A 14689-nucleotide genomic window follows, 5' to 3' on the forward strand; every position below is an offset into this window, starting at 1 on the left:
CTACTTAGTTCTGTTTTTAATTGTTTTTGAAGAGATTTCAACTGAATCTTTAACTTATTTGAAGCCGGGGCTAGTGTTAGTTCCTTTTCTTTTATCTGTATTTCTTCTTGAATCTTTTCCTGCATTTCATATCTTGCTTTTTTTTCCTGAGTGCCCCATTGTATTATTAGCCCATGAACGAAATCTTTACTAGTGTCCCATATCACCTACTTTTTGTTTTTGCTTTATTGTTTTCTTGAAATAACCTTTTGAGTTAAAGGTTCAAATCTTTCACGAATTCCTCATCCTCCAGAAGACTTTCATTTAGTCTCCAATTGTATTGCGTTTTGTTCATCTTAAATTCGAGGTACAGAATATTGGTTTGTGGTCAGATTCTGTCCTCGGCAATGTAGACATATTGTCAACTTTTTCCAGCAGTGTGCTTGTTGTTAAAAACATATCTATTTGCGATGCAGAGTTATACTGTTCTGAGAAAAAAAGTATATCCTGGCATTTCCTCATATAACTTAGTCCAAACATCATCCAAATCCAATTGATCACATAAATTAAAGAAGGAATTAGGAAGCTTTCTTTGATTTTTTAAATTTTCCTGGTAGATTTCCTATCTCGAATTGGTTTTATTACCCCCATTGCAGTCTCCTGCCATTAAGATATTAGCAATATTTTGTTTCGTTAGTTCTTTTTCTAGATTTTTGCAGAAAGCAGATTTGTTACTGATGGGGTGTAAACACCAACAATCAAAACATCCTGGTCTTTTAATTTTACTTTAATGCCAATCGAATGTCCTTCCTGATCTTTAAAATATTCTTTAGCCAAAAATTTATTTTGAATGTATAAGGTAACACTGCATTTCCTTTTGTCATTATTTGAACTGATCATTTGTCCCAATTTCCAATTTCTTAAATATTTTGCATCATTTTTCTTTATCTTAGTTTTTTGTAAGCACAAGACATCAAAACGTTTTTTCTCCAAATAATGAAATATGTATCTTCTTTTATGTACAGCATTCAAGCCTCTAACTGTAAAGCAAACTCAATACTAATGGCTTCTTCAATACAGAGCTATTCTGTTTTGACAAAAACTGTGTGGACAGTTAGTAATCCTGTGGCAGACATGTGACGGCTTGCTTTGAAACTCTTTGGTGTGGTCTTCCTATTTGTCTGCTTGCAAAGAAAACCATCTCTCATCACACAGTGTTTCGGGTCTTAATGATCATTACATATTGCCTAACCCACATAAAGGGCACCACATACAAACCAAACAAACTTCATTTATATACTGCTTCATACCGCCTAAGCAGTGTCTAAGCGGTTTACAACTGTAAGCTAATTTGCCCCCAACAATCTGGGTACTCAGACAAGAGATTATTCTGTAACACTCTCACTTTGGATGTGGCTGCCGCCAGAGCACAAACCCTGAGAAGTCAACAGAATGAAGACTTTGGCAGTTTTGGGAATTGGTCTAAACACTGGTTTCTCAAACTCAGCCACCAGTAACATCACTAGTGAAGGCTCAGAAATGTAGAGTAATGAAGAAAACCACAGAGAATCTGCAAGTATACAAGTGTAAATAATGAAAAATAACCAGATAGGATGCAAATGTTCTATTGCCTAATATGAAGACAGTGGCATTGTCTGAAAACAAATCATTTCTGTTGGAGGCCTTTTTTCATTTCTTTTTTCTTTTTGCACCACAACCTGGACAGGAGCAACAAGAATATCTGGCAAGTGAATGGTAGTTTGCTTCTGAGTATGTGTGAGTAAAGACCCTTGTGCTTTCCTCATATAAGTCAAGGCAGTAATGTATCCTCCACTGAATTACAGAGAGAAGGGGAAGGGTCTCCAATGAGAACCATGTGTAGTCACAATGTGTGTTCTGCACCTGCACTCACAGCAACAGTCAAAGATCTTCACTTCACTTACTATATTTGCTGAAATAAATATGTAAGTTTTAATCCCTGTTGTATTTGAAAAGAATGCATCTCTATATCTGATCCACTTTTGTTGTGATATGTTTTCCCTACTAAAGAATGCCTCATGGGGGAACACCACAAAGGGATTTTTGAACGTAATTTGTATTCCCCCCCCCAAACCTTCAGGAAAGCTTTCGTCACAAAATGATTTTGGCTGTCTTTATGCACTTTCTCTTTTCCATAAAACAAATATGCATGTCACCCATATCTCAGGCTTTCTCCTTCCAAAGCTAGCAACCTTTCATTATCCAATGTTACCCATTCTTTGATCCATATCAAACAACAGCTGAAATAATAAAGTTTTAAACTGAGCATTTCCAGTCCTCCTCTTTCTTGTTCATCCTGCAGGATTTTCATCCTTACTCTCGCCTTTTACCAGATCAAAGAATACTTCCTAAAGACTGCAGAGGTCATAGCTTTGATGAAATCTCTTGGACTACTCAATGCACATACTAATGTCTATGCATTATTTCAAAATCACTTATTTCAACAGATAACAATAGTAAATTCATACTACTATACTTTTAAACACATTTAATATCTAATAAAAATGTCACTAAAGGTTTGCCATCTATAACAAGCTGGATTTTGAGTAAAAATACTGACACTAAAATTCAGATACTACAGTAATTAGTATTATTCAGTGTATTCGGGATTTTTCATGTCTCTTTTCAGCAGTTTCAAAGAACCTGACAATTTCAGTGATACAGTATTTGTTCACCTTTTCATTGGCATCATTCTTTGAATCTTGTTTCCTTTGTCTTATCTTGGTGCATTTATCATATCACCAAACCAGGTTGGCTTATTTATTCATTTTCCAAAATAATCTGGAGCCCTACATAATCCCATTTGCTAGGTGAGCTCAAATTTGGTAAGGGAGTCCTGGGTATGACTGACCAAATAAGTTCTTTATTCATTTTCAGACTAGTGTTTGACTTCTGGAAAATTATGAAAACAAACCCAGTTGCTTATGTAATTCAGCAACATCACTCTCATCCACAATGGGGCTGTCAACTGAATGGAACTGTCACATGGCAGAAGAAGGGTGTGGAATTAGGAATCTCTCAGATTTTTCCCAAACTGAATTTGTCCCTCAAACTGAAATGTGATGATATTTGTTGTCCAGAACTGCCCCCTTCTCCCAGGAGTTCAGTAAACAAATATTTTGTATTGCAAACAGTAAAACTTTATTCCAGAAAAACCACAACTGTTAGCAGGAAGACATCTGTAGACAGAAGTGCCATCATCCACAAACATGGGCATAACATTAACAATATCCTATCCCAAATTTGGCAGGCTTCATCTTAATTTTTTGACTAATTAAAATATACCAAGCCAAATCTAATTCTATAGCCCTGAAAGAAACCACTCTTAAAAGTTCTACATAGATGGTACCTCACACCACTACAACTTGCATGCATTACTAGGAACCCCACACCATGCTGTTGGAGAGGATGTAGTAACAGAGGTACCTTCCTGCACATGTGGTGTGATTGTCCAAGTGTATTTGCATTTTGGCATTCAGTAGTTAACTTAGTTTTAGAAAGCACTGATCAAAATATTGTCTCTTCTCCAGAACTTTTATTGCTTTCACTGTTTATTAATGAAAACAAGACATTACACAATAAAGATATTATTGCATTTTTGTTGGCATTGGCCAGGATTGAAATTGCCAGGGCTTGGAAAATTAGAAAGGACAATATGACTGATTGGTGGTCTCGATTTTGGAATTTTTGGTTTATGGAAAAGCTCACTGATCAATCTAGAAGGTTGTGGGGATGAAATCTTCCTCTGCCTTTTGAAGAACAATGGTCCCCACTTATATCTTATCTTAACAACATTCGAGAAGAAGTGGGTCTTCCTTTGTAATATGATTCCCTTTCGATGAGTGAACTGGTTCAAAGAAGGCATCTCTGTGTTCTAAGTCCATCTCTGTTTTTATGTAATGTTGCCCTTTTACATCCCTTATTTTATTTTTTATTTTTTAAAAAATAGCTTCTGCTGAATATTGGAGGTTACAGCTGGGAACAACAGGAGTGATGAGATGGTATATACTGTATGACAAGGTACATACTGAGCCAATTAATGAGGCTTTGCCCATTTTATCTATGGTGCTACCTTCATGTCAATGCATTATAAAAGAGAATAAGATTCTGTTAAGCGAGGAAACCTTTGCAGACTTACCAGAGAATTGATTCCATTGGGCATAGTGGTACTTATTACATAGTTTTATTGAATCAGAATAAATTTCACATTTTTATGTTAATACACACACACCATCCCTTTCTTCCATTTCAGCCTCATTCGCCCAGCCCTGATACTCTCCTGATCTCATCTCTACTTTCTGTTTCCAACCAGCAGACTCTGAGAATATTCCTCCTCCACACACCTGCACATTTCTGCACAGGCATTAAGCATCCTTTAGAAACACCACTAATTATTTCCACTAGTACAATGCTTCCTATCCTTCTCATCATATCCCAATATAATCTAACATTCATATAATTCTTCTGCATACCTCAAACACTATAATACTCAGTTAAACATGCAACATCCATCTTGTGACAAAATATGCCAGATTCTGACATCTGTAGTAGTTGTTAAGGGAATTATCAGAACTTTCGGAATATTTTTTTAAGAATCTAGATAAGCAATGGACACATATTGTTAGAATCATAGGCGTGTTACAGACTGCCAAAATAAAGCTGCTTCAGGCCTCTTTGGAGGTATGCTGTTTAAATGATGCATGCACCCTAAGAATCCGGAAGCTGCACCAAAGCTGCACTCCAGTGCTTAGGAATGAAGTGTGGCTTTGGTGCGACCTCCAGACTCTTAGGACCCATGCATCATTTAAATAGCATACCTCCAAAGAGACCCAAAGCAGCTTTATTCTGGCAGTCTGTAACAGGTCATAGAATCATAGAGTTGGAAGAGACCGCAAGGGCCATCCAGTCCAACCCCCTGCCATGCAGGAAATCCAAATCAAAGCATCCCCGACAGATGGCCATCCAGCCTGTGTTTGAAGACCTCCAAAAAGGGATACTCCACTACACTCCGAGGAAGTGTGTTCCACTGTCGAACAGCCCTTACTGTCAGGAAGTTCCTCCTAATGTTGAGGTGGAATCTCTTTTCCTGCAGCTTGCATCCATTGCTCTGGGTTCTAGTCTCTGGAGCAGCAGAAAACAAGCTTGCTCCCGCCTCAATATGACATCCCTTCAAATATTTAAACAGAGCTATCATATCACCTCTTAACCTTCTTTTCTCCAGGCTAAACATCCTCAGCTCCCTAAGGTGTTCCTCATAGGGCAAGGTTTCCAGACCCTTCACCATTTTAGTCACCCTCCTTTGGACACGCACCAGTTTCTCAATGTCCTTTTTGAATTGTGGTGCCCAGAACTGGACACAATATTCCAGGTGGGGCCTGACCAAAGCAGAATATAGTGGCACTATTACTTCCTTTGATCTAGACACTATACTTCTATTGATGCAGCCTAAAATCGCATTGGCCTTGTTAGCTGCCACATTGCACTGTTGACTCATGTTCAACTTGTGGTCTACTTGGACTTCTAGATCCCTTTCACATGTTGTCTCCTTAAGCCAGGTGTCATCCATCCTATATCTGTGCATTTCATTTTTTTTTGCCCTAAGTGCAGTATCTTACATTTCTCCCTGTTGAAGTTCATTTTGTTAGCTGTGGCTGCCATCAGCCCTAGCAGCCACAGTAAATGGTGACTAGTTATAAGAAGTTGTGACCTCAAAGCATCTGGTGGGCAACAGTAGCTCACCTCTATTTTGTGGGGCTACATAATTCTCTGTAGTTTTTTCTCTCTTAAAAAAGAGGAAAATACAGATACTAGAAAATTATAATTAAGATTTAAAGTTTTGATACTGATGTAAAATAGAATACATAAAAGTAAAAAGGTATTGGTAAGTGGCCTTTACATTCCAGTTCTATTAAAACATACCAGAACCTTTAGAAGGCCCACAAGTCACACATTATGGTCTACCAAAAGCACACTGCAAGATGGGAAGGGGGGGGGGAGATTTGTTAAGCAAATAGCTAAAACACTTCAGCAAGGCTGGGAACCACATGGTCTTCCATGTGGTCTGTCCATTAATCAATAGGCAGCATTAATTTATTGTGAGGAATCCTGGGAGCTGTAGTGCTACAACATCTGGAGGTTGGTTCCCACCCCTAGGCTAAAAGACAGGTCTCAGACTTTGGTCTAAAGGACAGACAACACAGCAATCATGATGAAGCTGAGCACATCTTGAACAGAGAATTTGGGGTCATGGAAATGGGGCAAAAGGAGCAGCCAGAGGCTGCTCCCATCCTGATTGATGTGGGATTGCAGGGACCACATGGGCCCGATCCTGATCCGGGCTGCTGCCGTGGTCCCAAATGGGATGCCAGCAAAGAACGGACGTTTTTTTCGCTCCCTTTGCAGCTGGCTTTTCCTGGCTGGATGCACCTTCTGCATGGCCTCCAGCAACTCTGGGGGCATGTGTCATCTAAATGCCATGCCCCCAGAGTGGCTGGAAGTCGCTCTTTTAAATGTTTGGCCCTTTGTGGACTTTGTGCCTATCAACTTAATTTCCATCATGGAAGAAGAAAAAATGAGAATGTAATGAACCGGAAAGCTGGTGTGGGAGGTGAAGAAGAAAACCAAGCACTTGCTTCTGGGTTTTTCTATCTCATGTCCCAAACATGTTACTCTATTGCTGCTTGAGGAATTATTGATATTGCTAAATATTTTAGCAGATTCCTAATTCAAAATACCCTGATTCAAACTTCTTCACCTATCATGGTGACTCAGAACATAGTTATTCACAGGTTATGTACCTCTCTAATGTCTGTGACAGAACCCACATCACATTTTAATTATACAGTGGGCCCTTGTTATCCGCTGGGGTTTGGTTTCAAGATCCCCCATGGATAACAAAATTTGTGGATGCTCAAGTCCCATTAAATATAATGGAAAAGGAAAAGGGTGTCTATTTGGAATTTGTAGTTTTTAAAAAATATTTCCAAGCCGTGGATGCTTGAATTCGTGGATAAAAATACGTGGATAAGGAAGGCTGACTGTATTTTTAAACAAAATGCATATATTTAAATAATATCTTTAAAATCATTTTTAAAAATCAGATTAAAGTGAAAAAAGGATAGAGCAAAATTACTAAACACAAGCAAAAGAGATGCAGACAAGAAATAGACAAAATATGTCACCCAAATATATTTTTTCTCTGTAATCACCCAAATGTAGGCCATTTACTAAAGAACAACATCTGCCCTGAACAGAGTTGGGAATTTTTTTAAAAAATATATTAATTCTTTTACTTATTGCAGTGTTTAAAAAGTAACCCACTCTCATTATTCATTACAAGGATGAACCAGTTAACTTACTCCATTACATAGTGCACTCCTTGTTACTTTTCCATTACTTGGGGGTGGGGGGAAAGTAAAAAAACAACAACTTAGAACAGATAACAACAGTATAAAACTAAGGTCCTTAAAAGATTTAAAAATAACTGGAAACTGTTGCTCATTATACTGTAAAAGGAAAGCACCTTTACTCTTTTTACTCTATTTTTAAATTCTTTTCCAGAACACATTTCCATTTTTAGAAGATAATCCTAAGGAAGTTTATTGTATCCATCATATAAGAAGTTCATAAACTTAAAAATGTGACTAATCATATATAACAAGGAGTGAAAAAGTTTTTTACAAAAGCTGTGGAAACAGACAGAAGTAGAACTTTTATTTCACACATGCTTAAGGATGATCTTTGGGAATAAGGCAGACAGAATGGGAAAAGTTATCTGCCTACAGATTGGGTCTTTTGGCCTTTCTGTATCCCTTCATGTGCATGTGCTTCGCAGGCTTCCTCATTAGAAGAACTGATAATGGAAGGAGCTTCATTTGATATTTCAGTACCCACCAATGGCTCTGTTTCTGTTGTAACACCTTCCGCTGCCCCAAGCATGTCCCACTTGCACACAGGACATGTCTGGTGCTTTAAAAGCCATGGATCAACACAGGTTTTATGGAAAAAGTGTTTGCAATGTAAGATGCGGGCTACATCTTTAGCCTTGTACATTTCTAAACACACTGCACAGCTCTCTCCGTTCAATCCCACTTCTTTGTCATCCTCTTTCAATGTACGGAGTTCTAGATGATTAATAGCCTTTTTAATAGCAAGCAGCTGTTGGCATCGCTGTGTTGGATTCCTTGCTGTTCTCAGCCTCCTGGCACAGTAAAAGGTGCAATATGCCACAGCAACTGAGGCAAAAACAAAAACAGTACCCATGTAATGGGTCAACCATGGGTAATAGTGCTTTCCAACATCAATGGTTACCATCACTTGGATGCCATGTTGAATCAAATACAAAAGATCCATGCCTTTCAGGTTGCCAATCATGACCGCCACAATGTCTTCCACTCCCAGGTTAATCATAGGGAACACACTGTTACCAGTACCTGGATAGTTGTAGATGATCACACCCACAGCTCCTTTTTCTGCAGCCACACTGATCTTTTTTGTAAAGGAACACTGGCCCCTCATGATGAGAGCTATCCAACTGTCTACGTGTACTGGCTTATTAAAAGTTGTTACAGAAGTACAGGCATTTTGATGCATCCCCTCTGCAGGCACTACCACTCCAGATACCTTCTTCAAAGGAGAGCCCCTGGCAAACACTCCATTTTCTTCAATCTCCCACACAGTTTGATTTCTTATCCAAAATGATATGTTAAGGTTAGCAATCCAAAAGGCATCAGCTCCTGAGCTGTGTGTCATGACAGAAAAGTAGATGGCAAAGTGCAGGAAGCAAAAAGGTATTACCAAGTTCATTCTGGAGTCTCCTGAGCAGTCACTGAACCAGTAGTGCTGGACAAAATGAAAGCCATCAATACATGACAACTTAGTGTTGCTACTGGGGAGAGGTTAAAAATCCATCTCAAAAACTGTGCTGAAAATGACTCAAGAGGTTATCTGCCTTTAGCTATTTGGTCAAGGTTTCCTGCAGACAGTAAGAGGAGAGAGAAAACAACTTTCCTCCCATGAAGTTGTTCATTGTTAAGTAATGAAATTGTGACATCATGGATACCTCTGCCAATTAACATTGACTTGCCTCCATAATCTTGTTCAAAATCAAAATATACATCTCTTCCTCTCCTACAGACACAGATCTAAAGATCTTCATAACACACACAAAAAGTTTCCATATATATTATATTGGATATTTTGGTATTTAATGTAAGAAACCTGAGTTCCTTAACTTTGTTATGGACAAAGTCATGCCCTTTGTGATGCCCCTAGCAGAGACTGCAGAGCAGGGTCCATTCACCCTCCCAGATGAAAAGAGAGAAGATCAGAAGCATCCTGACACTATGTGATGCTGAATGGGAACTGGGACAAAGCAAGAGGAAATTAAATTCCACTCTACCTCATGTTATTTATTTGTAAAATTGTGATTTAACTGTACAGTATATAATTAGCATTTGATCACTTTTGGCAGGTTAGTGCAGAAAGACAGGAATCTTGGAAAGTTATTGATGCGTTTTCCAGATGTTTCCTTTTGAGGCCTAGGACTTGGGAATGAAAATGGGTAGAACCTTTGATACTGGATTTAACTGGATTTATCCTTTAGAGCCCTATGGGGAGGTCAGCATGTTCAGATTTTCTGGAAATGGGATGGTCAGAAGTAAGTTAGATTTATTGACAATCTCTGAGGTATGTGCCCAATTACTCTTCTCAACCTAACCACTTGTTTTATACTGTAATGAGAAAACCTCCAACTACGTACTATAATGTCTATTCAAAGGTTATTCACATTGTCTTCAAAGGGGCTTATTTATAGGTAAGCATATATAGGATTGCAGGATAAGCATATCAATAAACTTATTAAATATACAATATAATTTATGTTTTAAATACATCTAAATGAATGCCTGAAGTAACCTCTTAAAATTCTTCTGCCTTATACTGCACTATAAATGAAACATGAAGAGTAGAATTTTCAACATAGCAGAAAGTGAGGAAGAGCAGTGTTATGTCTGAGGTTCATCTCCTTCACTAATCACTAATATAGGGCCCGCATGCATCCTAATAGGCCAGAAGCCATGCCAAAGCAACACTCCAGCCATGCCAAAGCCATGCCAAAGCCATGCCAAAGCCATGCTTTGATGCAGCTTCTGGCCTCTTGGGGCACATGCATCATTTAAACAGCATACCTCCAAAGTGACCTGAAGCAGCTTTATTTTTCCTGTCTGTCTGGGCCCATACACTAGATACAACCAAAAGATAAAGCATAGAGGTCTGGCATGTGCTCCTGTGCTAAAGCTAGTACCAGTGGCGTCACTAGGATTGGTGTTACCCAGTGTACTTAATTCATGGTGTCACCTCTATGAGCCTCCTCCCATACCAGACTCCCATAAAGTCCCATAAAGACTCCTTAATAATGTTTTTTATACTAATGTTACTCAAAGACAGGTAGGCCCTCATTCCAGGTATGAAGAAACATGACTTTTAAAAATGTTTTGATGATCTTGGTTATTTGGCAGTGATATGATTTTGGTTTCTTTTAAGTAATGTTCATTAGCTGCCTTGATTACTATTTTGTGTTTGTGTGTGCATATGCCTTCAAGTTGCCTCTCAACATATGGCAGCCCCAAGAATTTTGTTGGGTTTTCATAGGCAAGGAATCTTCAGAGGTGGCTTTGCCAGTTCCCTCCTCTGTATCAGCAAGTATTAATGTGAGAGCTGGACATTAAAGAAAGCAGATAAGAAGAAAATAAATTCATTTGAGATATGATGCTGGAGAAGATTGCTGAGGATGCTATGGACAGCAAAAAGGCAAACAAGTGAGTCCTTGAATAGATCAAGTCTGAAATCTCCCTGGAAGCCAAGGGCCTATGAAGACAGGCCAAAATAAAGCTGCTTCAGGTCACTTTGGAGGTATGCTGTTTAAATGACACACGCATCTTAAGAGGTCAGAAGCAGCACCAAAGCTGTGTTCCAGTCCTTAGGACTGGAGTGTGACTTTGGCGCAGCTTCTGGCCTCTTAGGATGCATGCAGCATTTAAACAGCATACCTCCAAAGTGATCCAAAGAAGCTTTGTTTTGGCCTGTCTGTACGGGCTCCAAGACAATCAAACTGAGGCTATCATACTTTGGACATATAATGTGAAGGCAAGACATGTTAGAAAGGAAAATAAGGCTAAAAAGGTGGGGGAAGGAGCAAGAGAGGAAGGCTGCACACTAGATGGATAAACTCAATTAGTGAGTTCACCAGTATGAATTTATAGGACCTAAGCAGAACAGTGGGGGACAGGGAATCTTGGAGATGTCTCATTCACAGGATTACCATGAGTGGGAATCAAATTGAAAGTAGTTAATAACAGCAACAAGAGTGTGTGGGTGTGGGTGTTACAACAGTTCTAGAGTTAAAGAGATACTGACGATATCTCAGAAATTATTCTTTATGAGAGAAAAAAACTTTAATCATTACTACTTATTTTATAGCATTGTTGTTTAGCTGTTTATCTGCAAAATGTTCAAGCAACTTCTCCAGCAAAATGTTCAAGCCATTTCTGAGGATACCCAGAATCCTGGTGACAGCCTATAGCTCCATCTGACTGACTATGCCTAACTGTAGTTCTATTCTTTGGGGGGTGGGAAATTACATTCCTTTTAAGCTGAGGTAGTCAATGAGGAAGTCAGGCTTGCTGTTATCTGGGGGAATGAAATTTAAAAAAAAACCACCAAGGGAGAAGGAAGGGTAAGGAGATAATGGCAGCTAACATCCTATGTAGAAGACAATTATAAACCTAAAAACACACATATTTAATAAAAATGAAGTCAACCGTCATCATAACAAACATGAAAACAAGTAAGACCACACTGAATGGCCATTTCAGCTCAGATGAAATTAAATCATTATTTCTGCCACTGCGATTTACACAGTACAGTACTTTATAAACAGTTCAGTCCTCTGAAAATGTAAAGAAATCACTGAGCAGTGACGCTGGCTAATCCTGAATGTTGGATAATCGAAGGTTGGATAATCGAGACTCTACTGTATTTCCCAAAAGACAAAGCCCTTCAAAGGACATTCAGATAATGTACAAGAAGGTAATCCTGTGCTTACTTCTTGCCAAAACAGAACCAATAACAAGAGGAATCAGAATGCTTCATATATGTATATATGCTTTATTTCTAGAACTAAAAAGCTTCATCAGTTGGTTGTTGATCCACTCCCACAACACATAAACACTGAGCAAAAGCTTACTCTTCATGGGGAAAGTTGCAGATTGTGAAGTCCTTTCCTGAATGTTTAGGATTTTAATTAATCTTGACAACTGGCAGTAGCTCTGAAAACTTCCTGCAAAAAAGTAGTTCTGTTTAGAGAAGAGAACATAGTCTTTCTATGGGGCCACAAAATGAAGCAGTCTTGAGTTTAAGATTCCTTTTCTTAGTTAGTTTTGGATAAGAGAACAGTTGCACATAGGGCAAGTCCAACGCTTTTGGAGCCACTGGTCAATGCATCTTTTGTGAAAGATATGCTTGCAGATTAAAATGCATACTACTTCTCTAGACTGATATGCCTCTAAGCAAATCGCACAAGTCTCTCCAGCTAGATCAAATTCATTTTTTTTAAACTTGTGGAAGTCATCTTCCCAGGGTTGAGTCTTCACTCTCTGTTTTGTCTCCACTCTTTGTTCTTCATGTCTTATCATAATCTTCCTTGGAATATAGTACATTAGTATGCATGCAGAAAATGCCAAAATGATAGATAAAGCACAGGGACAGGTTTTCCAGGAGTACTGCACAAGTCTTCTAGTTGCCTGGATACAATCTTGTATCATTGCCTCTAATAGTGCAAACTGGTTTCTTTTCAGATGATGAATCAGGGTGACAGCAATCTGACCTCTCTTGCGATGAATTAAAGAGGAAGTCTCTTTGTCGGGATCACAGAATTTGTGGACGACACCACCAGTATCCCATATCCTTGCAGCCGTGTTGACTTTAAAACTAGAGCCTCCTGTTACAGTGAAAGCTGCCCAGTAGTTTGTGTTAGGTGGTATATTGTGTTTAGTCTCTGGCCCAAAGACATCTTTAGCTTTTCCCTCTGGTATCGCCAACATGTCAACTATATTCTTTGAAGAGAAGCTCTCCTTGTACGAATTTTGGTAGCATATTTCTGGTTTGGCACCCCTTCCACCATAAAGTGGTTCCTTTGTATTATAAAGGGAGTGAACTGAGGCCTCGGAGCAACCAAATCCTAGCAGCAAGGAGAAGTTGAAAGCTAGTTTCCAGGAGATTAATCTTCTACAATCAACTTGAATGTTCATGACTTCTTCTGTGTTTTGCAAATGGCAAAAAAATAAAAATCCAGGTGGCGGCTCACCTACTAACACTGCTGCGGCAATTAAAATTTCTTTCCACATGTCTCTAAATGTCAGGCTTCTCTTCCATAGTAGAATGCCACAGGGTCAGCCTCAGAAATAAGTACACACACAAGTACATGGCTGCTTTACTCCATGCCTGGAATTCACTGAACAGCTCCTCACCACTCAAAACAATCACCTAAGTAACATCTGAAACAGAACTCTAGCCACTGTGACATCACAATTAGAGACAAGGAATTTATTCCTGACTTTTCACCAGCATCTGTGGCTGGCATCTTCAGAGAATGCTGGCATGGAAGTGAATGGGGTATGTATACTGTGTGACCCTTGGTGGAGAGGAAGTGATTTACAAGTTAATCTGTTTGTGGATTTCAGTGGCACCTATACAACTTCAACAGGAAAAAAGAAATCCTTAAAGTAAACAAAGTTTGGCTACCAGTCTTGAAAAACCTCAAAATCACAACCCATCAAGCGCAAATGAAAGCCACCCAGGGTGAGGGGTTCCCAAGAGACAATGCATCACTAATTAAATAGATACCCTGAGGCATTGCCATTCAACAACAGACCAACACACAGATTAACATGTAAATCACTTCCTCAACCAAGGGTCACACAGTTTATATACTCCACTCCTTCCATGCCAGCATTCTCTGAAGATGCCAGCCACAGATGCTGGTGAAATGTCAGGAATAAACTCTTCTGAAACACATTCACATAGCCCGAAAAACCCACAAAAAAACTATGGATGCCAGCCATGAAAGCCTTCAACTTCACAGAGCCAATGAAGTTTCTACTCCAATTCACACATATTAAAAAGGAGAGAGAAGGAGAAAGAAATGAATAATTTTTAAGGATATTTCTGCCAGCATTCTCTAAGTAAGACACACCACCTTATTTCATATGAGAAGGTACACGCTATTGTAACACTTGTCCCTGTCTTCACAGGTCAACCCCCCCCCCAAAAAATACTCATTCTTTTTTTGTACTGAATGTAACTGTTTGGTTTGTGTTGTGACTACAAAACCATGTTGATGACTCCATGTGCTGAGCAATGTAAGAACCTCCCATTTTATATTATGAATGAATTGTTTATTTTATGAGCTGGTTGTTTTTCTGCTCTCTTTACCCATATTAACTAGTGGCAGCCTGTGAGTTTTATTCTGTCCTTTTCCCCACAATATGAGTGTAACCATCCTCATCTATGGCACTTGGGGCTCTACATTTGTCAAAATACTCTGAGCTGCCCTTGAAGTATTCTGGCCCTGATTTCCACCTAAATAGGGTTGCCATAATTCTCTACTAAAAAC

At 38.9% G+C, this 14689-nt stretch overlaps 2 protein-coding genes across 15 annotated transcripts in view; both read right to left on the minus strand.

Moving 5' to 3' along the window:
- CADPS2 (calcium dependent secretion activator 2) overlaps positions 1 to 14689 on the minus strand; it is a 372843-nt gene that overhangs the window by 247336 nt on the left and 110818 nt on the right. The gene's annotated exons all lie outside the window — the stretch shown is intronic.
- Positions 7730 to 8987, minus strand: LOC121930905 (RING finger protein 148-like). Its single transcript, XM_042467901.1, has one exon. The coding sequence runs from the start codon at positions 8821 to 8823 to the stop codon at positions 7789 to 7791; it is 1035 nt and encodes a 344-aa protein (XP_042323835.1). The 5' UTR covers positions 8824 to 8987; the 3' UTR covers positions 7730 to 7788.

This window comes from Sceloporus undulatus, chromosome 5 (assembly GCF_019175285.1).
Source record: "Sceloporus undulatus isolate JIND9_A2432 ecotype Alabama chromosome 5, SceUnd_v1.1, whole genome shotgun sequence".
Lineage (NCBI taxonomy): Eukaryota > Metazoa > Chordata > Lepidosauria > Squamata > Phrynosomatidae > Sceloporus > Sceloporus undulatus.